Source organism: Elephas maximus, chromosome 7, assembly GCF_024166365.1.
Source record: "Elephas maximus indicus isolate mEleMax1 chromosome 7, mEleMax1 primary haplotype, whole genome shotgun sequence".
Classification (NCBI taxonomy): Eukaryota; Metazoa; Chordata; class Mammalia; order Proboscidea; family Elephantidae; genus Elephas; species Elephas maximus.
Window position 1 is genome coordinate 34,764,775 of NC_064825.1, and position 27,810 is coordinate 34,792,584.

The following is a 27,810-nucleotide window of genomic DNA, read 5'->3' on the forward strand; positions in this document are numbered from 1 at the left end:
CACTTTCTTCCCCTCAGAAAACATCAGGCTAGGCAGGAGGGAATAGCAGTGGGCCTCCCTGAGCCCCCGGTTTTCACAACCAGTTGAAGCCTGTGCTCTCCCAGGAGGGTCTGGACCCAAGTCCTTGCACTCCCAGAAGCAGGGGCTGCACCATGGCTCCACAGGAGGGTTCAGTTAATCAGCTGTTCATTCACGGGCATGCACTGAGTATACCTGGTGATCAAGGTCTGTGTTCCGTTTTCTGCATTTCCTGCAGAAAAGCACAGAGGTTCTTCTCTGTCATGGAAAGAGCCGGGGCTTTGGAGGATTAAATAGACTCCTCCCTGGTTTCCTGCCCTCCACTCCTCTTTGCCCACAGTAGCCACAGGGACATTTCTGAACACCACCTAAAATGCACCTGACCCTATTTCACACCCCATCCCCACGTTCCCTGTTCTCTCCTTCAAACCTTTTTTTTCTCTAGGCTTCTGTGAAGCCACATTTTCCTGATTTTCCTCTGACATCATTTCTTCTGACATCTGAGAAGGTACTGCTTCTCAGCCTCCTTGCTGCCTCTTCTTGTTCCTTCTCCTCCTCTACCAAAACCACATCTTTAAGTGATGGCAGACCAGGACTCTGTACTCAGCCCTCTTCTTTAGCCTCCTTCTCTCCCGGGTGATATTATCTCACTCCACGGCTTTAAATACCATCTCCATGACAGTTCGAGCTCTTTCTACTGAGCTTCACAATTGGAGATCCTACTGCTTATTTGACATCTCCACCTGTATCTCTATTAGACATCTCAAACATAACACGGCTTATGTAAGAACTCCTGGATGGTGTCATTTACCCTGCAGTTTAGCAGACAGAGGTCCAGAGAGTCATCATTCCAGTGTGGACTTAGTTATTTCCAACAAGTTCTGAATTAAAGACCTCTTCAAAAGGTTGTTAGGGTCAGGTCACTACCTTAAATATGTGACCCAGGGATCACTGGGGGCTTCCCCGTCCACTGAGCAGGTTGACTGAGCTACACAAAGACAGTGAATTAAGAGCATGATCTCAGAGTTCCAGCTTACTTTCTGGTCCCCCAAAGAAGTAAAGGAAGAATATGAGTGTAACTCTGCCACTAACAGGCTATCTTTCTTTACCTCTTTATCCCTGTTTTCCCAGTTTTCTGGACTAGCTCCTTTCTAAAATTCAAAATTATGAATAAAGTTTATGTATAAAATGTGTCCCACCTTCTGCCACAACCTTTGGATTCTCAGAAACAAATGACTTTCAAGTTTACTTACCCTTCCCCCATTTTATGTTGCAAGCATTTCCCAATCCTGATGACAGGCTCTGGTGAGACCCGAAAGGCACCTGCTTCTGCACTACTTGGGCTCATCCTACTTTCTCCATCATCACCTGTTACAGGGATTCTCAAAATGCATTCATTACTAGATTGCCCATCAGCATTATATGAGAAAAAGGGGTTCTGCGATCAAAGATGCTTATTGAAAGGTAAAATTTTAAATGTCAGTGTGTTTCTTTACCACAGAGCTTTTTAGAGCTTTTATTGTGCCTATGGGCATATGAATCTCTGATAAAGAGAGGGAGTATGTAGAGGTATTGCTCTCTGACTTGGTGGTGCCTTTTTACTTTTGGTAGAAAATCTGTAGGGACCAGTGTTTAAGGAACACACTTTGGGAAGCGTTCTATTAGCCTTCTAGGCATATATCTTTCCAATGTATATAATTAATACATATTAAGCACTGATTGTATTAATTTTATCTTGAGTCCTTTTTTTCTTTTCTTTTTTTATTTCAGCTACCACAATAGTTTAATACCATGCTTTCTTTTATTAGCACTAAAAAAGATGGACATGCTCAATACTTTACAGCTTTCTTTTACGGTTCTATGAGCTATGCTACACACAGCATGCAGGTACTATCCTTTAATAAACTACATTGACTTGTGAACTGAACGCTGATATTTTTCACTTTGTGCTATTGGCTCTCCTTGTTACGGGAAACTTCAACTTTGCAAGAAATCAAGGAACTTCATAAAAGAAGCATCTATTTAAAAAAACTGGTTCCGGCCTTAGGCGTTCAGTAAATCCCTGTTTGCACAAAGAAAAGCAAAAGTCACACAAAAAACCCAAATACCAGTCATAGACACGGAGAACTCTCCTCTTCCTCAGGCTAGATTCCTACTAGATTCCAAAGCAAATTGTACGGGGATGATTCCCGGTGGCCATGCATCTCCTTGTTATGCATAACATTTCTTAAGTGGTCTGAAGACAGCACTGTGGTTGTACACGTTATCTGATATAACATTAGTAAAGGCATTTATTGGTGTTGCATGACTGATCCATTTTGCCTTCTCTCAATTTTCATTTTTACTATTGTACCTGGTTATATGTGTTTCTAGCCTAGAGCATTCCAGCAAGAAAGGCCCCTTTAAAGCTAGTTTAAAAAAAAAAGCCATACTGGTTTTTCTTAAAGTACCCTCCAAGTATTTTGACTATAAAATAAGTAAAGTGAGAAGAAACATTTCCAAATTGAACACATTCACTGCTCCCCAAAAGCACATGGAAAACTATGCAGAATAATTTTTGATTAGGTCGTCTGACTGTGCCAGGCTACAAACAAGTGGTTATTCTGTTATGACATCTGCTGAGCAATGCATCCATTGTTCTCTGGAATTTAATTCATTTTAAATTACTCCATCCAAATGATAAAACAGGAGATGTGCTATACTCCAGCGATAAAATGCTATGATTGTTTTTAGTGTGACCACAACAGTTGGCTGGGGAGCAACACAGCCTGTACTAATTAGGCCCTGATTATTGTCTCCCGTGAAGCAGCTAGTTCTAGAAATGTGAGTGAAATCCCATTAAATGGAAGGATTGGGATAAACAATCCTTGCCTACACTGGTGTGACTGCAAAACCGACAAGGCCATGTGCAGAAGCTTCCAAAAAAAGAAAAGCGACAGTCTTCGGAAAAGAAATTATTTCAGAACTAAAAGCAGCTTGGTGTCCTGGTTTACTATAAGCTACAGTTTAATGTGTACAAACATAGCTGACAAATCATTTCATTGTTCAAGAACTACTGTCTAAGTGCACCAAATCTAAAATATTATAACACTGCTTATCTCCCCAGGAAGTGTTGTAAAATTTCCTAAGAGTTGTATCCTGTGGCATCTGCTAGCAGGAGGCATTAGTGCTCAGGCATTGGGGTGAAAAAAAAAAAAAAAAGATGAATCTCAAGAGAGAACACACACACCCATACACATAAAAGTTACACCTCCTGTACACCACACGTTTAATATAAACCTTTGACAGATGAAATAAAAATCAAAGTTCTTAAAAAGTGAAAGATTAACTTAATCCCCAAATTCCCCCCATGACCCTAAACATCGGTATAAGTTTTATTTCTATGCAAAAGTATGCCTTCAAACGGCTTAAATGATATATGATACACAAACCAATTTTCAAATAATAAAGCCAGCCATCTCGCAATTTTAAAAAACTAGGTAAAAGATACTATATGACACATTATAAACACATACACACACTCCAATGGCAAAATTTGGCCTTTCCTAAAATAAGTACATGAAGACCACGAAGTGCTGCCAGGAAGGAACACTATGTCACCCCTCTCTACAATCCAGGTAGTTCCCTTTAATCCAATAGCAAATCTGGGCATATTTGAGAGGGGTGATTCTAACGGCCACATTGAAATCCTGAGGAGAACCATTCACGTCAACCCACTGGTGCCCTGAAAATATGCCAATAATTTTTCGTTCCCACTTCTGCTGCTGCCTCTTCCACATCCTCACGTAGACCCCTGACCCGCTGGCCCCCGGCTGGGCATCACACTGCTGGTAGAGCAGGTCGTAGGTCTCATCTTTGATGTCACAGAAGCGGTACACCAAATTGCCTGGTCGGTCATTGTCATAACCAGAGAAGTGGATTCTTCCCCCTGGCAACTGCTTAGTGGGAGGGCTCACCCCAATCTTCATGAACTTTCTCTTGTGGGGTTTTTTGAGTTCCAGGAGGGCATAGTCATAATCCATGCCAATGTCGTTGGCATTGCCCTTGATCCAACCCTTGGGCACATGGGTGCGTTTCACCCGGATCCACTGAAATTTCATCTTTTCCGGGATGGCCGAGTTCGAGCTGTTGGCCCCTCGACCGCCGTCTTTAAACTTGGGCTTCAGGAAGCCCACTCTAAGTTTCTGGGTTCCTTTCACGTATGTTTTCCCGTCGTGAATGCAGTGGGCAGCTGTGAGAACGTGCTTTTCCGCCACCAGGGTGCCGGTGCAGCCTGTTGATAACTTCACCGATGTTGAGAAAGGGTAATTGAGCAGGAAGTCCTTTCCAAAAATGCTGAACCTGCTGTCATAGCCGTAAATCTGCCGCTTCCTTCGAGACCTTCCTGAAGACTCTGAGTTTTGGCGCTGGGCCCCACCTCCGCCATTGCTGAGGATGTAAATGCCCACCTGGGTCTCTGTGCGGCTGCCATTGGCATAGAGCGTTTCATAAGACAGGTATTGCTTGACCTCTTGGTAGGTGGGTAGTGGAGTTCCCTTATGACACTGGGGCCCACATGTGGAGGACACTTCCAATTTGGCCTCGGCCACGAAGTCGGGCTTGGATAAGTTGTGGGTGGACTGAGGCAAGATGACAGGGAGGCGGTAAGCAGGCCAAGTCGGTTTCCAGTGAACACCGTAGGGGCGCACCTGCACCACTGCACAGAGAAGGAAGAGAAGGAAAAGGAGCCCTGGAATCCCCGCCATGCTGAGCACCACTCTGTAAAAACAAAGACGAGCAGGTCAGGAGGGCAAATGGCTGAACACTCACTCACTACAGAGGAAGCCCGGCAACATGCTTGGCGTTGTTTCTAAGACTGTGAACACTCCTCTGGAATCAGGGTGTGGAGGGAATCCTCAGATAAAGGTCTCACTTACAACTCAAGGGCTTGCCCTGGGGAATGTTCCTGTGGCTGGGTGCCCAAGATGAGATTGGGTGTTCACTGCCTTACATGTTTAAGATGCCCCTATTTCCGGCCACTGCAGGGCAGTGTGTAGCCAGTCATTACATCCCAGATGAAGTGCTTGACCAGCTCAAATTTCCACAGAATTTTGAGCCTTCTTTGTGCTTGATTCTAAATCTTCATCCTCCCCACATCCTTGGTTCCCCTGTCTTTTTTACCTTCCCTCTTATCCTCCTTGTAGCAAGTACTTGGAACATTTTCAGAGCAACTTGCTCAATCAGAAGGTAAATTACATAGCTTACTGAGTGACCAAGGCATCAAGGAGGGCAGCTCCACCATGTCACACATACTAGGGTGCCTATAGCTTCTAAACGGTGGTCACAATCAAAAGAGAGTATGAGACTTTTTATTTTGTTTTTGCTTTGAATTGAGAGCAATCTTTACTATTATAAATTTAGTTACAAAGTAGCCTCTAACAAACAAAATATTCCTTCTTCCCTTAGGTTCTGTTGTCCGCTATCAAGATCTTTGCAAAGATCTAATATTGCATCAGCTATCCCATTGTGACTGTTACTGTTGGTTGCTTATTCAGGTGTTTGTATCTGTGTTCCCAGTTAGTATAAATGCCTGGAAGTTGGGTCCATGTTGGCACTCAATAAAAATGTATTAAATGAATGCTTGAAAAAAATTTTTTTATGGATGAGTGAGTGAGTGAATGAATAGCAATATTCAAAAACACCCAAAGAACGATGCATGCTGAGTGCTCATGACAGAGATGTACAGGAGATGGCGTAGTATCCCAGACAAAGGGCATGAAATCCAGTTGGAGGGGAGGAAGAAGAGGGGAAGTGCTCCAGGGAAGGGGATGCTTGAGATGGGTGTTGAAGGTGAACGCAAAGTAGGTAACATAAGAAGGCAGAGTGTAGGGGACATTTTAGAGAGAGTGAACAGTCTATGCAAGGACACAGCAATGTGCAACAGTGTGAATCATTTTAGGAATTATACTTAACTCAGCAAGGGTGCAAATGGGGGAGTGGTGGGGCAGCAAGGAAGAGCCAGAGTATGAAGGGCCATGTGCATTAAACTAAGGAGTTTGGATTTTATCCTGAAAGACATGTTTAAGGACCTGGATCAATCGTCCCACAAGAAAAATGACAAAAAAGAATGAGGATGAAGAGGAGGAGGAGAAGAAAAAGATTGGAAGTACTTTCCTAAATGCTTAAGCATCAGTCAGCTCTGACTGGCTCTGAATCTCCTGGTTCAAGAGAAGCTGACTCTGCAGGTAGGGTAATTCATCGAACATGGAGCACTCACCATCAAGCATCCCAAAAGGACAAGGAGGGATTAGTTCTCAATACATCATGGGACACAGCAGGAGCCAAGAGGAAATTGTCTCATTATTCTCACCCTCTTCTTCTTTGAGGGTACAGACCCACTGGAAACTTTTGGGGTACGTGTTGGTGTTCTTTTTTTCATAGATCTGGAAAATCCCATTGATCTCATCTAGTCCAGCTGAGCATGCCAATCCAAATCCCTGATCGCCACACACATCTCTAGAATCTTTTTGCCTGGCTTTTTCTCTTTGACTCTACTTCTGTCATGGAAAACAGAGATGGGAAAAGAAGGGAATGTGGTCCTGAAAGAGCCAATTCCTTGGAACTTCCTGTTTCCTTGAAATTCTGCTTCTCTCAACCATAGGAGGGTCCTGGGGCCCTTTTGTGGAGAGGAAATTCATTTAGTTATTTCTCTGAGTCCATGGAACTGCGGGGTACATGTGTATGTTGGGGGTACTATGGAGACTAAGGGTTCTAAGTAAACTAGGGTTGTTGTGGTTAGCTGCCATCGAGTCAGACCCTGACTCATGGCAACCTCATGCACAACAGAACAAAATACTGTCCAGTCCTCCATGATCAGTTGTGGATCGAACCGTTGAGATCCACAATTTTTCAATGGCTAAGTTTTGAAAGTAGATCACCAGGCCTTTCTTCCTAGTCCATCTTAGTCTGGAAGCTCCCCTGAACCTGGTTCAGCACCATAGTAACATGCAAGCCTCCACTGACAGACAGGTGGTAGCTGCACATGAGGTGCATTGGCTGGGAATCGAACCCAGGTCACACGCATGGAAAGTGGGAATTCTACCACCGAACCACTTAAACTCCCCAAGTGGACTAGGGAGAGGATGTTAATGCTAGCAGTGCCCTCTTCCCCAGCGGAGAACTTGGGGGTAGAATAGATGTGGTGATGACAACCATTTAGAAGATCTGCTAGGGCTGGCTCTGTGCCTGATTATTCCTATCTCCTCAGCTGAAGATCTAGTTCTTGGGCTTTTCTAGGGCTTGGGCACCATTATCTCTAAGTAAGGAGTTGTCTAGGTGACTAAATGCCCCATTCTTACCAGAATCCTTACCAAGTATGACATGTGTTCAGAGGAATCATGTGTCTCCCACATGGCTGTATCTTGTGTTCCTACACACCATCCCCACCTTCCTTTGACTAAGGCAAAGAATGTTAATGCCTGCTAATGTTGTACAGCAGGTATGTTAAGCCAAGTTTTAGCTCAGCTTATCTTTTTTTTTTTTATCTTTAGAAAAGAAACATGAAGTCCAGAGGTCAAGCTGCCAAGTGTTCCTCTTTTAAAATATGATTCTTGGGGGAGAGAGAGACTAGGAAATTAGATAGCATCATGCTATGTATTTTCATGAGCTTTAGACAATATTTTCAATGCACATGAAGAACATGACAGCTAAGATATGCTCATATTATCACCTAGGGCATGGACCTTCAAATTTCAAATCTGAAATTTGTATGTAACTTGGATCCTCAGAGTATAGATTTTGAATTATCTTTTTTTTTTTTTTTTTTTTTTAACTATACCAAAATTGTTCCAGTGGCACCTGTCTTTGGCTTTATCCACTTATCCAAAAATTGAAATAGTCCATTGCCAAGGGCTCCAGGGAAGTGAATGGCAGGAAGAAGTCCAAAATTAGTTCAAATACACTTTTTAAAAAATCTATCTAGGATCGCCATGAGTCGGAATTGATTCAACGGCAACGGGTTTATGAGATCTAGGAACTTTGTCTTAATTAAACTCCTTCTCAGGCAAAGTTAACTCTAATTTTGCTTTTTCAGGTGCTTTGCCTATGGTAAATTCCTGTTTAAAAACAAAAATACAAAAAAAAATCAGAAAATTTCCAAAGGCCTTGAAGCATGCCCCATTTGATAAGTGCCACCATGGCATATATTTTATTTTCCAGTCTGTCAAAAATAGACAATGTTTTTAAAAACGAGTTTGTAAGAATTACTGGGTATGGAAAAATGGGAACAAGTCTTTCTTGGGATGTGAATAGTCAGCTGGGGTCTCTCACTAGTCACAGCTTCACTCTAGCCTCTCTGCATAGAGGATTTCAAGTTTGTTGTTCAGCAAAATGACAGATAACTAAGTACCAAGGGCCTCTGGGATCACTTGGCAATCACAGAATGCTGTCAGAGAATGTGAAACAGTGTACCATACATTAAAAATAAATAAATAAATAAATAAATAAATAAATAAATAACAATATTACAAAATCAGAGTCCTTACAACTTAAATTCTGGTCCTTTAGCCAAGGGTTAAAGAGAAGTCAGCCATCTATGAGAAAGGACTGCCAGCTGCACTAATAAGGCAGGGTGAAGATTTAACCCCTTAGAAATAAACTTTTCAGATACCTCAAAAGCACTAATTTCTATTAGTTTGACCCATTGCATTCAAGTTCACTGTATTATTACTTAAGCTCTATTTATTAATTTATAGGTCCTTTAGGTCGTACAAATGGTTTGTATTTGACAACCTAAAGGTTAGCAGTTTGAACCCATTCAGTGGCGCCACGGAAGAATGGTCTGGTGATCTGATTCCATAAAAATTAATGTCAAGAAGACCTCATGTAACGATTTTACTCTGTAACACATAGGGTCGCCATAAGTCAGAATCAACTTGACAGCAATGGAATTATTAATTTGTGTTGCATTTTGTTCTGACACTTTGCATCTTTTTTTTTGTTGTTGAAAATATACAGAGCAAAACATACACTAACAATTTCTACATGTCAAATTCAGTGACATTGGTTGCGTTCTTCAAGTTGTGCAAGCATTCCCACCCTCCTTTTCTGATCTGTTATTCCACCGTTAACATAAATTCACTAACCCCTAAGCTTCCTATCTAGCCTCTCAAGTTGCTGTTGTACATTGCTGATATACGGATAGTTCTTTAAATAAGTATAATGCTGCTGGCCCGGTGCACCTGAAACCCATTTTTGGATGATTCTCTTTGAACAAATGATGTTACAATGACACTGTTCCCTGTGTTCAATCATGATGTTTTCTCCTCAGAGTCCTTGCAAAATTGTCTTTTGCTCTTTCAATAAAATGGTCAGAAGGTGGGAGGGGAAGCACAATGCTCAAGGCAGACATTCTTTACTAATTAAGCTAAACTACTGAGGAGCCCTGGTGGCACAGTGGTTAAGAGCTCAGCTGCTAACCAGAGTCAACAGTTTGAATCCACTGGCTGCCCCTCAGAAACCCTATGGAGCAGTCCTACTCTATCCTATAGGATCACCATGAGTTGGAATTGACTCGACGGCAGCAGGTAGGTATTGTTTGGTTGAGGAGCCCTGGTGGCACAGTGGTTAAGCACTGGACTGCTAACTGAAATGCTGTGGTTGGAACCCACTAAGTCGCTTGGCGGGAGAAAGATGTTGTGGTCTGCTCCCATAAATATTTACAGTCTCAGAAACTTTACGGGGCAGCTCTACTCTGTCCTATAAGGTCACCATGAGTTGGACTTGACTCATTGGCAGTTTCTTTGTTTTGTTTTGTTTGTTTATTGCTTGGATTAAAGAAGACTTCAGGGGATATTTTTGGTCTAAGGTTTAAAGATTACCTCAAGGGTCATAGTTTCACGGGTTTATCTAGCCTTAATCATTCCAGACAGTCTGGAATCCATGACATTTTGTATCTTGATTGAAGTATCTATGTAACTCTGAAAGTCATAAAACTGCATTTTAAGAAACTATGATTCATATTTAGAAACCAATACAGACTATTAGAAAGTGTTGCTGTTGTTGTGTGCTGTCAAGTTGAATCTGATTCACAGCAACCCCATAGCAGAGTAGAACTGCCCCAGAATTTCCAAAGCTGTAATCTTTACGAAAGCAGACTGCCACGTCGTTCTCCCAAGGAGTGGCTGATGGGTTCTAATTGCCCACCTTCTGGTCAGCAGCTCAGCACTTAACCACTGGGCCACCAGGGCTCCCTTTAGAAATTAATGTAGGTCAATTATTCCAAATTTCTGGTTATACCTGATCAGAAATTGGGAGATAAAGCTGTGTGTTCTCGGGCCCCCAAATGGGTTTAAAATGCCATCTGTACTAAAGTTACCAGCCTCATAAATTGTCCACTCCTTTACGAAATGTTTATTTGGGGTGGGTTTAGAAATAGTTCTGAATAGAGACCTGAACCAGATGATCTCCTTAACTGGCCTTTTCAGGTTGGTGATTTTCTAATTTTGCAGGGTTACAAAAGTCCAGATCAGGGACTATTTCGTTTATAAACATTGTCTGCACTGTCATTTACTGCTCAGGAGCGTTTACTCATAGAATTATGGAGGGTGGAGACACAGCGGAAAAGGAAAAGGAAAATTTATCATGTTAATCTCTTACTTATCTGCTAGACAAGATTTCCTCCATCAGTCTGTGAAGGAAACAAGGCATCCAGCAGAGGGCAGTTTTGAAGAGTGAAGGGATTGGTTCCTTGGAAGGGTGAGTGTGCACATTCTCAGGACAGTTCCCAATGAAAAGTGGGAAGGAAAGCAACCCTCCTGTCCTTCTCTGAGGATTTACACCTTGCCCCAACCCCCTGCCCATTAATAACACCCCAAAGATAATTGTGACACTGTAAAATTAGGTTTGTAGTTTTGCATAAATTTCTTAACTCACTTGTCTCTATTGTTTCCATTTTTATAAGCTCTAGGTAGGCCTGTGCTATGCCTATTTAAGTTTATTTAAGCATAAATGATATAAATAGATACAATGGAAACATTCCTAATCCCACTACTGGAATGGCAACCAATGGGTTATATAACTTTAAACTCTGTCTCGCCTTTACAAATAAACCACTTTATCCTTACAGAGCTCTCTGGAAAACTGACCTTAAAAAAGAAATGAACATTTCCAAATCTTATCCTCATTATATCTAATCTGGATGAAGAAAATTTAGGTCTACAACATCTCACTTCTAGGAAGAAAGCTTTGCTGGATAAAGATTCCTCATGTACATAATTACCTTTTAAAGTTTCCAACTAAGTATTGTCATGAATCACTTGATCTAAATGGCAAAGCAGAATGGAAAATCCAGGTAAGCAAATATTGTTTCACCATGCTTAGTAATACAGGAACTGTGTTCCTTTTCCAACTCTGCATATCTGACTCATAAGAGGTTACATATTCCTTGCTCCATCACTCAATGTAAGCCACTGTCCCAATGCCTAAAAATATTTATGCTTCATGAGAACGCTGCCGCTTTATAAACCCACTAATAACCTTATGATGGAGGCACTGTGCATACTATCAGATGTGAAAACAACAATAATCTGTTTGGAGACTGGGCATTGAGACTGCTGCCTTCTTGTTCTGCACGTTAGTCTTCAAAATGGCAACATCACAGGTTTCCTCTCTACAGGCAAGCGTATGGGAGAATGAATTAACTCCTACAGGAAACAAATGATGGGAAGAGAAACTTAATCCTTAGGACACACATTGTCTATTGTACAATTTATGAATTCCTGTGACCAGTAGAGACAGTAAAACAGAAAGAAACAGTGTGAAAGTTTGTGAAGATAAAAAGTTTTAGGCACCATTTGGAAGGATGAAAAAGGGTTTTCCATGGAATGTGTGGCCAGGGATATTGAGCAGTGAAATCACGTTAATTCGTAAAGCAAATATCTAAAATGAACAAAGCTCCGGGAATACTCTGCAGCAAGGCTTGCTCTCATTTTCCCGAGTCACAGAGCCTGTTAAAACAAAACAGACCTAATCACATAATGGTTTAAGAATTAGTCTTGTACAGGAAAATGCAGTGCACTTACAAGTCTAGCAACCTTACACACAGTCTTGTGGTCAAAGGAAGTTTAACCTTGTCTCTATCAGATTTTATGCAAAATGAATGACCCCAGTGAGCTCGGGACAAACCTGGCAGCAGAACAAGAATAGAGTGTATAAAACCCTCAATGGCAAGACCATGAGAAACAAATTCCCAGGAGTCAGTGGGAGTTATGCATGAATAATGCCTAGTGGATTAAGTCCTAAGGGATCAACCAGAAAAGATGTGCAAGGAAACCTGAGACTATTGAACAGTGCAGACCTGGGCCAGCAATGTTCTCAGACACACTAATGGGCACTTTGGCACTTATGCTACAGACAGAAAAATGCACCCACATTCACCATCTACCTGGATAAGCTGTCAGTGTTACAAAAATGAGATCCATATTAGTTACCTTGGAAAAATGCTTTTCTCCAAGTTCAGGCACAGGAAAGGAAGGCAAGTTATCTCTTGACTTTATTTAACTGGAAAAAATAACAACTGCAGCAATTCATCCAAATGCAGATGGTGTGCTTATCATCACAATTTTCACAAGTAAAGGTAGTGGCCTCTGTGGCATTTTCTAAGTTCCTTCTCTCTGCTCCACCTCCAGTCTTCTCCTTTCTAACAGACTGCTTGGGAGACCAGTGTTAAATCCTGTTTTAAGTGTTCCCCTGCACAAGTATTTGCACTGAAACACCATAAATATACATCATGATATTAATTTGGCATGACCTTTGGCCACAGCTGACTTCAACTTTAAATCCAACTCCTTCCAATGTGGTAACTCACCGGGCCACTCTCATTACTCTGACATTGGCCTACCTCCCCCTAAGGGGTGCAAAGGGACCCCTCAAGCTCCACTGAGTTTCAGGAGCCCAGAGAAGCAGCAAGTCCCACCCCAACACTGGTGATGTACAATAGGAGCTTTTCACCAGACACGGCTGTTTCCGAAATCTCATGGGTGTCGTCCAAAGGGCAATAACAATCAGGATTTTTATCAGCTGCTTTCTTGTGAGATGCTGGAAAGTAAACCTAATTTGTAATCTGGCGGGGGTGGGGGGGAGACGGAGGGGTAGTGTTACATCATCGAAATAAGTCTCCCTTCCCTTACTTCAAGAGCTTTTATTTAAAAGTTAACAACCGGTGATGAATGCCTAAGGCTGAAGAAGAAATATTTGTTTCCAACAACTGTTGATAGCTCACAGACACTAGTTTCTACATTTAGCAGCCCTCGAGAAGCACACGGCTATCAATTAAGGCTCCAGAGAAAAGAGCCTATTTCCCAGCCTGCACTTTTCTTGCTTGCTTAGGTGTTCACATTAACGTGCTCAGGAAGTTAAAAATTAATGTTCAGAACTTGGTAGAATCACATATATGCAAAACTCAAGAGAAATAAGTAGTGATGGGTGTGTGTGTATGGATGTAGGGGGTTGCCATCTCCCCAGCCCAAAGGGTGTTGCTCAATATCGGCTCTCTCTACTCTCACGGATCACTCAGCATCCAAGAAAACAGTTTCAAAACTTGCTTTCCCCAACCGCTTCGTGGGTGACAACTTAGAGAAACCAAATGCCCTGGAGCCCTCGCGTCTTTCCGGAGCAACTTAAGAATCCCGGTCCCAGCCCCCAAGACCCCAGGGCGGCCCAGGCAAGCTCTCCGGTGCCCCGAGCCTCTGCGCTCACCCAGCACCCCGCGCGCAATCGGCCTTTGTCCCAATCCTCCCGGCGCCTCGCTCCCCGGCGTCCAAGTGGGCTCCCCCAGTCCGCGCCCGCACTCACCCGAGCCAAGCAGCCTGCCCGGCCGCGGCTCGCTGCGCCGCTCAGACAGGTGTGGGCGCCGGGAAGGCGCGCGCGGGTCCCATGCCTGCCCAGCCGCGCAACTGAGTGCTAGTGAGCGGGTGGGCAGGCGGGCGAGCACCGCCGGCAGGGGCAGATCCGCCCCCCGCGCCTCCCGAGGTCCGCCCGCCCCGCCTCCGGCCTCGGGGAAGCCGCGCGGCCGCCGCCCGCCCCGCCGCTCACAGCCCGCGCTCCCCTCCCTCCGCTACCCGCCTCCGGCTCCAGCTAGGGCGGGCGGCAACGAGGGACGGTGTGGTTGTGGCTCGGTGCAGGTGGGCCCCGGCAGCACTCGCCTGTCTGGACTTCCCCGCGCCAGCCAGCGCTCGCCAGAGCCCGCTTTCTTGGAGGACCCGCCCTGCCCAGGATCCGCGTGTCTTCATCCTTCAACACTATCCTCCCCCTGGGCTTGGGCGCCGCAGCCTCTGGAGCTAAGGGCCTTTGCTGCCTGGCCGCAAAGACGAGGGGCTCCATTCTTTGTGCACCAGGGATTGCGGGCCACACCTGGTGCAGTTGGAGCCCTTGGGCAAATTTGAGAAGTTGGAGCAGAACCCATGCGCCCCCATCCCACATAGACGTTCTGAGCGTTTTTAGGTGAGTGCCCGGCCCCTTACCGCTTCATCAAGACTCTCAGGTGCCACCAAGGCACCGCAGTCCGGTGGCAGGATCACCAATACTTTGTATCCCCTAGAGCATTCCGTATGGGGCCGGACCCCAGCACTGCAGAAGCTTGACAGATTCTGAATGGTGGGCTGGCTTCAGTTCTATATCTGAGCACCAGCTGGTGGAGCCACCTCCTTACCCAGTGGGCCTGCTTCCCTGAGTCACTTCCAGGGGCTCACAGTCTTCCCCTAGCCAGACCGGTGACCTCCTTATTTAAGAACCAAATGGATCTACAGTCAATACTTACGAAGCCAAGAAGCCAAACGAGCTATTATATGGGACAAATCTGCTTCAAAAGACCTCTTTAAAGTGTTGAAAAGCAAAGGTGTCACTTTAAGGACTAAGGTGCCCCGACCCAAGCCATGATATTCTCAATTGCCTCATATACATGCAAAAGCTGGACAATGAATAAGGAAAACCAAAGAATGGATGCCTTTGAATTATGGTGTTGGCGAAGACTACTGAAGATACCACGCGTTCTGCCAGGAGAACAAACAAATCTCTCTTGGAGGAAGTACAGCCAGAGCACTTCTTGGAGGCGAGGATGTCGAGACTTCATCTAACATACTTTGGGTGTGTGATCAGAAGGGACCAGTGCCTGAAGAAGGACATCACGCGTGGTAAGGTAAAAGATTATCGGAAAAAGAGGAAGACCCTTCTTAACAAGATGGATTGATGCAATGGCTGCAACAATGGGCTCAAACAGCAACCATTGTGAGGATGGTGCAGGACTGGGCAGTGTTTTGTTGTTCATAGGTCACTGTAAGTCGGAACCAACTCCACGGTACCTAAAAACAACAACATCCTATCCTGACACCTTCGTATTTAATACAGATTCTCTGTCAGTGCACCCAGGGGCGGATTAACCAGTAAGCAAGGTACACGCAGGCTTGTGTTTACTTGCTAATCTGTAGTGCACAATTTCACATGGGTTTCACCACCTGTTTGAATTCGTGCACTACAGATTAGTAAGTAAGCGCAAGTAAACCCGCGCACACTTTGCTTATTGGGTCATCTGTCTCTGCACCTCATGTACAGTCAGCCACCCTTCTGTCAGCAGGGGGCTTGTGTGTTGCTATGAAGCTGAACAGGTTTCAGTGGACCTTCTAGACTATGACTAGGAAGAAGGACCTTAGGTATCTACTTCCAAAAAATTAGCCAGTTGCAAAAAATGGTCTGATCCACAGTGGATCAGGAAGATGGCACAGGTCTGGGCAGCATTTTGTTCTGCTATGCGTGGGGTAGACATGGGGCGGGAGGGGGGGTGACTCGAGGGCAGCTAACAACAGCAGCCCCTATGAGGGCCTTCTGTGAACCAGCTTTATATATAGGAGGTTCTTGTGGCGAGCAAGGTGTAGAGGTAACCACCACCTTACAGATAAGGAACCAGAGATTTAGAGAGAGTTACTGACTTGCACAGGGTCACACAGCTGTTGAGTGGTAGGGCAAGGTTTCCCAGAGAGGCCACACTCTTTCTATCAAGCCATTTAGCCTTCCGTCCTGTGTGTTACTGTGTGGTGTTTCTCAAGTGTAAGGGAAAACTATATTCTCCACCATTTTAAAGGTAAGATTTTCTTAGACCTTCTCAATGTTGCCTTAAATTATTTTCTGTTAAAAGATTGTATTAATATATATAACATAAAGCCAAACATAAACTTAGGACACAGCTCTTGAACAACTCTTGCATAAAACCAAAACAAATTTTATAAATTAAGTTTAAAATTCCCCTACCAAAATAATAAAATTTAAATCACTGATATTTATTTGGAGTCCCTGGGCGGTGTGAACTGTTGAGTGTATGAGTGCTAGCTGAGAAGTTGATTGTTCAAACATACTCAGAGGCACCTCAGAAGACAGGCCTAGCGACCTGCTTCCAAAAGGTCACAACCTTGAAAACCCTATGGAGCAGTACTACTCTGCACACTTGGGGTCACCATGAGTTGGAATGGGCTCGACAGCAACTAAAAACATTTATTTAAACTCCACAACCAGTATTATGACTGAGATACTTGACTGTGAGGTGTGAGTGCCTTTAAATTCTGTTGTTCTACCACCCTCCCAGTGTGCTAGGTACCCTCTGTTGACTCAGTTCTCTCACCTTTTTCTTCTGTTCCATCCACCACACCTCCTTTGCTCACACCCTGTGCCATTATAATGTTTAGCTTTCACTTAACTCTCACACATCATTTGGGGATTAATTTTGTGCTGTTCCTTTCTAAGTAGCATAACAAGTAAAGTGATACCTCCTGGTGCCAAGGAATAGCACGCACAGGCGTCGAAATCACACAGTAGGACTTGGTATGAGATGGTCATCCAGATGATCCAGAATATGCTTATATTCACTTTTTGTCATAAAAAAAGGAAATATATATGTATATATATATGGATTGCCAAAGGTCTGTAGCTCTCAGCTAAAGATGCACCAAAATCAAGTACCTTACTTAACAGAGGAGTAGGGGGAAAGGTGGAAAGATGGAAAGAAGGGCCAAACTTCTCAACCATGCTCTGAGTCGTATTAGTTTTACTCTGGTTCAACAAACACTTATTGAGCACCTGTCTCTGCAAAGCATTGCACAAGGCATGGATTTAAAGAAATGGCCCCTGGAAGATAGTACAGCAGCATGAGTAAGAGTGTGACTGTGGCATCGAGTTATGTGGGTACCATTCCAGGCTCTGCCACTTACTAGCTGTGTTGCTTTGGGCAGCCACATAACCTTTCTGTGCCTCAGTTTCCTCCTCTGTAAAATGGGGACTACCTCTTTGGGTTGTTTTAAGAATTGAATGAGTCAATACACATTAAGTGCTTCAAACAGTGCCTGGCACACAGTAAGTTCTTAATACATTTTGGCTGTTGTCATATCTGTTGTGTAAAAAGAACGTGCCTTAGCTTTGCTTTGTAGCACTGTCTTCCTGTACCACCTCAACACTTTGATATTGATTGCTTATTTGTCTTGGCAGTCGAAATGTTTTAAAAATTGCATTGTAACTAACTTCAGGAGGTAGAATCAGAAAGACCAGGATATTCTCACCACCGTTCAGAGAGAGAGAGAAACTGAGGTAGAGAAGGGCCCAAGAGCACACCTCTGCCACCACAAGTTGAGAGCTAGTGCCCCCTACCCAAATAGCTAACAAGCAGGAGTTCTAATATAGATAACCCACAGGGGCTCAGGGCTGGAATAAGCACCATTAGCTTGAGTTGTAAAATGAGAAGATACTACCTGGCCCTTAGGTTGTCATTGCGATTGCCATAAAAACAACAACAATGACAAATCTGTAGCGTACTTTGACCTCGAGAGAAATGCCCTGTGCAAATAAATAGCAGGTGTCCTCCTGCTGAGCATAGATGCTTGCTTCTTTTTGCCCTTGTCCTACCTGACCTCCACCCCCGCCAAAAAAAAATCTCTCACCACTTCCTTCTCAGCTAAACTCCATTATCATAATTCTCAAATACTTCTCATGTACATAGCAATTTCTTTGTTAAAAATGCATATGGGGCAAGGCCCCACATGTTTGCCGAATGCCCACCGTATATAAGGTTATTGCGCAGAGGGCTGTGGGAGTGAGAAAGCAAAAACCCTTTACCTCAGGAAGTTTATGTCATGGCCATAAGCAAAACAAAATCAAATACTGCAGAAAGTGAGACACAGGCTGAATCAGGGCACAGACATGAGCTAGAAAGCACGGAAGACGACGGAATCATTAATTGCCACTCCAGCAGGTGCTGAAACTTCCCTGAGGAGGTAGGATTTGAGCTGAAGCTCAAAAGGATGACGAAGATTTGGGCAAAGCTTTAGCATAGATTATCTCACTGGGTTCTCAAAATTATTTTATAACATTGGCAAGGAGAACAATCTCCACTGTAGAGATGAGAAAACCAATATGAGAATTAAGGCGCAATACTAGGACTAGACTGTAAAAACTGTGTTTATTGAATGCCTACTAGATGCCAAGAGAACCCTGGTGGCGCAGTGGTTAAGTGCTCAGCTGCTAACCAAAAGGTTTGAACCCACCAGCCACTCTGCAGGAGGAAGATTTGGCAGTCTGCTTCCGTAGAGATTGCAGCCTCGGAAACCCTACGGGGCGGTTCTACTCTGTCCTATAGGGTCATGTGCCAGGTTCTGTGGGATATATTTTATTGCATGTAATCTTCGATACAAATGGGGGAAAATATCCCCAGTTTACAGATGAGGAGACTGAAGTTCAAAGTGGTCAAATAGGGTTACAGTGCAATATTACTAAGTTCCACAGCTGGGACTTCTGCCTTGTCTGTCCCATTCCTCAGCTGGGCTTGGCTGTAATATACTGCTTCCCAGACTTGCCTTTTCTCGTGCTTACAGTAAGCAGATTGCATTAGTTATTGATGTTGACTCAGCTCTAAAAATCCTTTGGATTCTATCTTGCTTTCATTCCAGTTGTGCAGTAGTTTAGTAGTGACCTGTTAAAAGACCTCCCAGCAGGAGACAGATGAGGCTGAAAGATAGTTGGAAGCTTAAAGGTGGCTAAAACGTCAGAGACCCAACTCTAAACTGCTGATCTCCATTTTAGTATTTATTTTCCGTGGGGCTGATCTGTACAGCTTCAACAATTTGAGTCAGTATGAAAGTTATCAATGAGGATTATTTCTAAGGAGATAGATATGCATATCAAAAATCCTTTCCATACAGCTTCTTTGTTCTAATCACAACGTGCTATTTGCTTCTAGTAATTACTCAGTAAGTGGGGAAGTTTTCAGCTCCGTATAGTAAGGGAAAAGACATTCAGGCTGCTAGACAACACAGGTGGTGGGAGGACATGCTAAACCTGGCTTTGCCATAAATGTCCTGTGACCTTGGGTGAATCACCTCACTTAGTGGTGTGGTTTCTTTCCTGTAAAGAGAGCCTAGATGACCTGCCCTTACAGTCTTTGAGTCTATGTGATTGTAATCCTCATGGGAGCTCAGCCTATACCTACAGATCTTGGAGTGGCGGAAAATGTGGGATTCTGGAGTCAAGCTGACTTGAATTCAATTTAGAACCCACTTAATTGCTGGGTGACCTTGGCCAAGTTATGTCACATTTTGTGCCTCACTTTTCTTACCTGTACAATGGGGCTAATTTAGAGCCATTGTCAGGACTTGGTGAGATAATCAGTGCAAAGCCAGGCTCCGTGCTAGATCTCAGACTATAAAAGAAAATAAGACAAACTTTGCTCATAAGAAACTCTGGATTACTTGTGGTTAAAAATGTAAATATATAATTATAATGCCGGATATAATTTCAATATAATTTTTTGAGAACACAGAGAATGAACTTACAAGTCTAGCATGGAAGGGCTTGGGAGGCTTCAGAAAACAGCAGATATTTGAGTTTAAAGGATGAATAGAATTTACCAGAGGGAAAGGAGAAACCACATGAAAGACACTGAATTTGAATATCCAGACCCCGTATTTAACCGCATATAAGCTTAAGCTTACTCCCAATAAGAGATTTTTAAAAAAGAATTCAATATAGATGAGTAAGTGTAAACATAAATTAAAACAAAAAAATTCCAAAAATTCATTCTAAAGTTATAGAGATTTAGAAGAGAATGTTTATCATAAATATAAAGAGAATATCAAGGGGTTGTTAAAGTCCTGTTAAAGGCAAACAGTTCTGCTGCTTCTCCTTGAGTTAAAGGAAGAAAAAAAAAATTGTTCTCTTTTATTCTTGACCATGGGATACAATACCAGAGTTAGAGTACATCAGAGAAGCCCGGTGCTGGCCTCTGGGGACTTTTTGAATTTGACCAGAGAAAATGAGAAACACACAGTTATTTCAGAATGTTTCTAATTTTTCACTTTAGAATAGTGCCCGCAATATACAGGAAATTGCTAGTGCACAAAGCCTGTTTTTCTTCCTGATAATTTTAGATTGTTATATTCTTTTAAGTAGGACTAAAGTGAGACGTTTCCTTACTGTGCAGGTTTTTTTTTTTAGGGTACCATATGTACCCATGTGGCAATTTAGCTCTATAACTATGCTATATGGTAAGCTTTTATATATTACGCCTTCACATATATGTAATCAGAGTATGCTGCCTGCTTATAACTCCAAGCACTAAAAATGAGTGACCTATACTTAACAAGGAGCCCCGGTGGTGCAGTGGTTAAGAGCTCAACTGCTAACGAAAAGGTCTGCAGTTCAAATCTACCAGCTATTCCTTGGAAACCCTATGGGGGGGCAGTTCTACTCTATCCTATAGGGTCACTGTGAGTCAGAATCGACTTGAAGGCAACAGGTTTGGGTTTTGGGTTTTTTTTATACTTAACAAAAATGGGAACTTTTAGAAAATTTGAAGTGTAATATAAATACTACATTTGTTTTTGTTGTATTGTCTTAAAGGTTGTTTGCTAGTCTTTTCTTTTTTTTAATTTGGGTTAAAATATCAGATTTGAGATTATTTGACTCACTAGCCACTAGGAACAGAGCACCTTGTACATGAAGTTTCATCATTGGTGCTCCAAGATTTTCCAGAATATAAATCTGAACTTTGGTCTTTGACGTCTGTTCACCATTTTTTCCTTATGGCTCAGGTCAAGTTTACATACTCAGTTCCCACTTGGCCTGCTAGTTGCATTTCACTACTCAGACTATGATTCACATGACATCATTTTAGGTGTCATTTGTCCATTCTCATCACATTTGGACTGACTCTCTGCGGAGTCCTTTGGAGTATGCTCTGGGTTCTGGCCACTGCGCTGTGTTCCGAATTACTCTACCAGGAATTCCGCGGAATAATAGAATCCTGTTGGACAGTCTGTGTTTCCCAAACTCTACTTCCTTCCACACTTCCGGAAGAGGTTAATAGATTGTCCGTGAAAAAAAGAGAGTGGAAGATGCATCTCAGCATTTAAAATGCTCCAAGAAATCCTGAGTAAAGAAACCTGGTGAAGTTCATTTGCCTTGAAGTTACCCAATATTACTTGACTGTGGGATCTTTTTTGAGGACATTTGTAACCTTTCGTAGAATGGTGGAATACTACAGGACACAGTTGGAGAAACACCATCCATAAGCTAACTCCATTCTGGGGCTGAACCACTTGCTATTCCCCATATGTGGTTTGTACATTTCTGCCTCAATATCTTTGTTCATATTTGAGACTCCTTCATATCTAGTTGTCTAAATTCTACCCATTTTTTAAAGTCTAACAGTGTCACATCCTCTACAATGTGATTTTACTGACCTTTGGTTTCCCATAACACTGTCCACAACTTTCACATGGCCCTTACAACTTTACTTCTTTTATTATCAGTGAACATATCCTCTCCCCTACTAAGAATACAGAACCTCTGGTTTGTCACTTTTTTGGCTGGGTATATCAGTCAGGGTCTTGGCAGGAACCCAGTTTGCCCCAGATGGCTCAAATGAAGAGCTTTTAATGAAGGGGCTACTTGTGCAGGTGAGGACAGAGTTAAGGGAATAGACATGGATGGAGAGGCAGCCAGGGCCTAACACCAGTGGGAAGCCATCACTGCTCCTACGAGAGGAGATCAAGGGAGGAAATGCTGAACCAGAGCCCAGTGGGTGTGGGCACCAGGAGGGGAGCCTCCTGGCAGGAGCTGCGTAGTCCATGGCGGGATGTAGCTACTGTGAGAGATCTGGCACCCAAGCAGGGAGGGAGTGCAAAAGAAACACTCTGACCTCTGTCTCCTCCCATCCTCTTATCTCCGGAGGTCTACCAAAGTCAGCTCACAAGGGAGTCAGGTTGTGCCTGTCTGTAGGGATCAGCCCCCTGGGCACAGAGCAGAGCAGGGAAGGGTGGGGAATTGATGGGAGAAGGGTAGACAGAGAATAACCAGCACCGTAGGGAAAGGCTCTTGTTTCTTCATATGCAAAATAAGGGTAATTAACAGTATCCTCACAGAGTTGTAGTGAGAATTCAATTGGAAAAGGTACACCAAATATTGGGGGCGGCGGTGGTTCAGTGGTAGAATTCTCACCTTCCGTGTGGCAGACCTGGGTTTGATTCCCGGCCAACGCACCTCACGTACAGCCACCACGCATCTGTCAGCGATGGCTTGTGTGTGGCTAAGATGCTGAACACATTTCAGAAGAGCTTCTAGACTAAGATGGACTAGGAAGAAAGGCCTGGTGATCTATTTAAATGATCCAATCCTATTGTACATGGGCTTGCCATGAGTTAGGGGCTGACTTGACGTTAGCTAACAACAACAACAAAACAACTCAAAACATCAACGTGTTGTATAGTGGCTGATCCACAAATTATGTTAACTACTCTTTTTATTATCTTTATTATAATTACTCTATGACTTGTTGTTGTTGTTGTTGTTAGTTGCCTTGAAGTTGATTCCAATTCATGGCGACCCCATATATGCAGAATAGAACTGCACACCATAGGGTTTTCAAGGTTATGACTTTTGGGGAGCAGATTGCCAGGCCTTACTTCCCAGGCGCCTCTGGGTGGGTTTGAACCACCAACCTTTTGGTTAATAGTTCAGCACTTAACCATTTGTGCTGCCCAGGGACTCTATGGCTGTTGTTATTTGCCATTGAGTCGATTCCGACTCATAGTGACCCTGTAGGACAGAATAGAACTGACCCCTAGGGTTTCCTAGGCTGTAATTTTTATGGGAACAGATCACCAGGTCTTTTCTCCCACAGGGTGGCTGACCTTTCAGTAGGAGCCAAGCACTTAACCATTGCACCACCAGGGCTCTTTGTTTTGAAATTTTCAATCAATTTGACCTTGAAAACAGATAACAATGAGCTAAATAACCTACTTGAGACTTAGTTTTAGTTTTCAACAGATTGCTCTGGTACTTTAGACACAACCTAAGGCTTCTAGGTTTTCCTTTGCCTCTGTGGTGGTGAGAGTTACTGAAAACCAAGCCAGCATGTGAAGAGCAACCCACAGAGATCACTGGGAATGGCAGTGATCTGCCACATTTTGAAAGCGAGATAAAGAAGGCCAGCTCAAGGGTAAAAAGCAGGATTTGTATCTGGAGAAGCAATTTGCTTCCTGCTCTTTCAGACAAGCAACATGCTTTATTTCAAACACAGGATCACCTAGCTCCTGCTGCACTCAGTACACAGATTAGGGAAAACACAAATAATCACCCCTGTGCTTTTTGCATCAAAGCCCTGTGGAACTCCATGCCATGGGGTGGAGGGCTAGCTCCCCGCCTGATATGAGGCAGGCCCTTTGCCTTTCACAGGAGCTGGGGGAGCGATCTGGGACTTACCCGCACGAAAGCAAGACGATGTGAGACCTGGTGCCCGCACAGTTGCCTTTGGCTGCAGCTCTGCCTCTTAAGCTCTTAGATGAAGGATAAGTTGGGAGAGTGACAGCTCTGGGGAGCCTGCCACACTGACTGAGGCACTGAAGGTCATGCTGGGAGGAGGTTCCAGTACTGACACCAGCAGCTGCAGGTAGGGACTTCCTTCAAGGAGGAGTGACTTTTTTATCCGGGTTTCCGGCAGACTAAAATGAGTGAGAAGAACACTTACCCCATATAATCCTGCAGAATCTGTAAAGTAGTTCACATTATCATCCCTGTCCCTGGGAAATCAAGACATAAGCCAAAGCTGTTAATCCACAGCTCTGAAGTCACAGTGCCCACAAGAGTCACATTTTCCTAGGGGGCCTGATCTTGGGTCTGCTGGCCTTTTCTGGAGCAAATAGGCATTTTGTCTCTTTACTCAGGGCTGGCTGAGACCCAGTTTGGGCAACTGTGTGTGGCCAGAGCAAGGCATACTCTCCAGCTAAGCAGCAGGTCCACTCCATCAAACAGGGGAAACAGGTAACAGGGTTCTTTGGAAATTATGCTGCCAATAAATGGGCTTTTCCTAGCAATGTGGCACCACTCCAAGATGACATGATATTTTTTGTTTTAATGTTGAAATGAAAAAGGCATTTGGCTTCAATCCAGGAAGACCCCGGAAGGCCCAGTCCAGTCCTAAACTACTATGAACTCACAGTTGTATAAACAGCATTTTGGTAAAGTGAGGTTATCCAAGTTTCTTTATCTTCTCTGCCAGGACAGGATGAAAGATGCAAGTGATGGCAGTATCTTCTTCTTATTATTTACAGTGCAATAAAATTGAACTATTAAATCCTTAAAAACTTTTCTGGGGGAAAGTTAAAAACAAATAAATGACAAGTCTTTGATTTGTTAGACAGTTCTTTGAGGGGTTGATTGCTGACTTCAAGGCAAATTCCAGGCTTGGTAGCAGCCCCCCAGCCCCAGCTCCTATCAGTGATCTTATTACCGGTTCTTTCATCCCCTGCCCAATGATCTCAAAGCTTTAGGGAAGTGAAGTTCACTCAGAGGTTGGATATTCTTTATATAAGCTTGATAGGAATCAGCCTTTGTATTTATCCTAATACCTACCTGACCAGAGGAGAAGGGATGAGTAAGCCAATAAAATTGTTTTGTGTGAAGTTATAGTCTAAACAGTATCCTTTTAAATTGTCCATTACATTGGTATGGTTGCAGGCCATAGTAACAATACCCAACCCAATGCCGTCGAGTGGATTCCAACTCTTGCGACCCCATAGGACAGAGTAGTTTTTTTTTTTTTTTGCCCCATAGGGATCCTTTATTATCTACCATGTGCTAGACACTCCCCACTACTTATTGCATTTGACCAAAAAAAAAAAAAAAAGAAATCTGATAAGTAGAAACATGTATTTCCGTTTTTACTGATTAAGAGCAATTTTTAGTGATTAAGAAACTGAAACTCCGAACACTTAAGTAATGTTCCTAGTTTGAAGTATTAGAGAGAAGATTTAAACCCAGAGTTCTCCAACCCCAAATCCACATATCATAAAGTTTCCCATGTTGTTTCTCTTGGGATTTTTTCAGATGCAAGTAACAGCAAATCTGGACTCAAACTGGCTTAAACAATAAAGACATTGATTATCTCACATATCAAGAAGTTTGAGGATAGGGGCACCCTAGGTGAGGGGCACTCAAGTCTCCATCTCTGCTTCTCTTGGCTCTACCCTCTTCAGTATTGGCCTCACCCTCAGGCTTGTGGCAAGATGGCAGGAGAAGTAACAAGCAAATACTGTCTACATTTACTATCAGGGGAAATAAAGAGGGAGCTTCTCTTCTGGAGTCTACCCTCTCAGGGATAAGGAAACTCCACCACTCTCCAGACCTCTCCTTAAATTGAAATGTCCACAACTTGTCCATGAAGACAATCTAACATAATGGGAAACAGGGCCACTGAAAAATACTAAAATCAGATCTCACGAATCCTTTGCTAAATCAATAGTTGGCAAGGGAATGAAGTTCCCCTAGCCTGACTAAGTAGCATGGAATAATTGGAGGAGCTCCAGACTAGGGGTCAGAAATTATGAGTTTTAGTCCTAGCTCTGTCATCTGCTTAGTTATGGTAACTTGCCAGTTGCTCAGTGTTTCATAGCCTCACTTTCACTATTGGTAAAAAAGGGATGACGATTCCCGGCCTGCTGACACAGGGTTGTTGTGAAACACGAATGAAGTAATGTCTGTAGAAGCATTTTGCAAACAGTAACACACTACTTAAGTGCATGTTATTGCTTCAGTTAACATAGTTCAAAGAGAACTGTTGATCATGAGATACTTTTTCAATTACAATCATGCATGATGATCATCAAACATGGTAATTAAGAATTTTTAAGCGCTTTGCCAAAGATTTACCTAAATTTTACTTTTGTGTTGGTAAGTTAATAGAGCAAAATTGGAGGAAAGTGTGAAATTTAGTACTTAAGAAAACCAATTTTTTTCAGAAAATGTAAGTTTTCTTTTATTTCCTTAATATATTTTATTAATAATTTCTGTTTTTTAATTTTTTTGTGTTGTAGATGAAAGTTTACAACACAAATTAGTTTCTTATTAACAAGTGTATACACAAATTGTTTTGTGACATTGGTTGCAATCCCAGCAATATGTCATCGTTCTCCCCGTTTCCCTTTACATGTTCGTTTGTCTAAATTTCCTGTCCCTTCCTTCTCATCTTTGCTTGTGGGCAGGTGTTGACCATTTGGTCTCATATACTTGGTTGAACTAATAAGCACGTTCCTCAGGTGTGTTATTGTTTGTTTTATAGGCCTGTGTAATCCTTGGCTGAAAGGTGGACTTCAGGAGTGGCGTTAGTTCTGGGTTAGCAGAGTGTCAGGGGGCCATAGTGTTGCGGGTTCCTCCAGTCTCTGTCAGACGAGTTAAGTATGGTCTTTTTTTGTGAATTTGAATTTTGTTCTATGTTTTTCTCCTGCTCTATCCAGGACACTCTATTGTGATCCTGGATAGGATTGGTGGTGGTAGCCGGGCACTACCCAGTTCTTCTGGGTTCAGGCTCCTGAACGATATGGTTCATGTGGTCCCTTAGTCCTTTGTACTGATATTTCCCTTGTGGCTTTGATAAGAAAACCAATTTTTAAGCATCCTCAAGAATGTCAAGAATATTTGTTTATATTTAGATAATTAATAGGTTATTTAAAACATTTTATATTCATTAAAAAGCAATTTCCTACAAATCTATTAAATAGCCTTCCTCGTGCATTCATTCGTACTAATTCAATAAACATATGGAATATTAGCATGGGGGTGGGGGCAATGGTGTACATACAGATGTGAATCAGAAACAAATCCTGTTTGAAGGACAGTGGCTATCTAGTAGGGTGGAATTCTAGAGGGGAGACTAGATAAAATATATCCATAAATAGCTATCATAAAATGTAGAAAGATAAGAAAAAGTGGTAGGTAAAGTCCTAAGGAGTGAAGAGATAAAGGGCTGTAAGAATTCAGAGAATGGAGACATTATCTCCAGTTGTGGGATTAGGGAAGGCTCTATGGACAAGGTGTCATTTGAGCTGGGAGTTGGAAGATTTGGACATGGGAATAGCAAGTTCACCTTGGCTCTACATCAAACTTGCTCTGAGGTCTTGAGTGCCCAACCAGAATGCATAATTCTTGAGTTTAAATTGTATGAGATACATAGCAAAAAATAAAAGTTGAAAAGGTAGAGATTGTAATTAGATTGTAGAGGGGCTGGAATGTCAGACTAAATAATTTGAACTTTATTCGGTAGGCGATGGGGAGCTAGTGAAGGTTTTTAGGCAGTGGAGTGAGTACCTTCTTTATGAGGATTAATATGGCAGCCTTTGGGAAGATAGGAGGAAAGTGAAGCCTGGGAGACAAACTAAGAATTTGCACATCTAAGCAAGAGATCATGAACTAGACTAGGGGTATTGGGATGGAGAGGAACTGATGGATAAA

At 43.0% G+C, this 27,810-nt stretch overlaps 1 protein-coding gene across 3 annotated transcripts; it reads right to left on the reverse strand.

Annotated features, from left to right (window-relative positions):
- Window positions 1–1,762: 1,762 nt before the first annotated feature.
- Window positions 1,763–23,873, reverse strand: PRSS23 (serine protease 23). 3 transcript variants are annotated; one of them, XM_049889605.1, is made up of 2 exons: window positions 23,788–23,873; window positions 1,763–4,776 (listed from the first exon to the last, which is right to left on the reverse strand). In XM_049889605.1, the coding sequence occupies exon 2, from the start codon at window positions 4,761–4,763 to the stop codon at window positions 3,615–3,617; it is 1,149 nt and encodes a 382-aa protein (XP_049745562.1). In that variant the 5' UTR covers window positions 4,764–4,776; window positions 23,788–23,873; the 3' UTR covers window positions 1,763–3,614. The 3 variants fall into 3 exon arrangements, with proteins under 3 accessions (XP_049745562.1, XP_049745559.1, XP_049745561.1); XM_049889602.1 differs by lacking the exon at window positions 23,788–23,873 and adding an exon at window positions 14,517–14,655; XM_049889604.1 differs by lacking the exon at window positions 23,788–23,873 and adding an exon at window positions 13,849–14,007 and having other exon boundaries at window positions 1,764–4,776.
- Window positions 23,874–27,810: the final 3,937 nt, after the last annotated feature.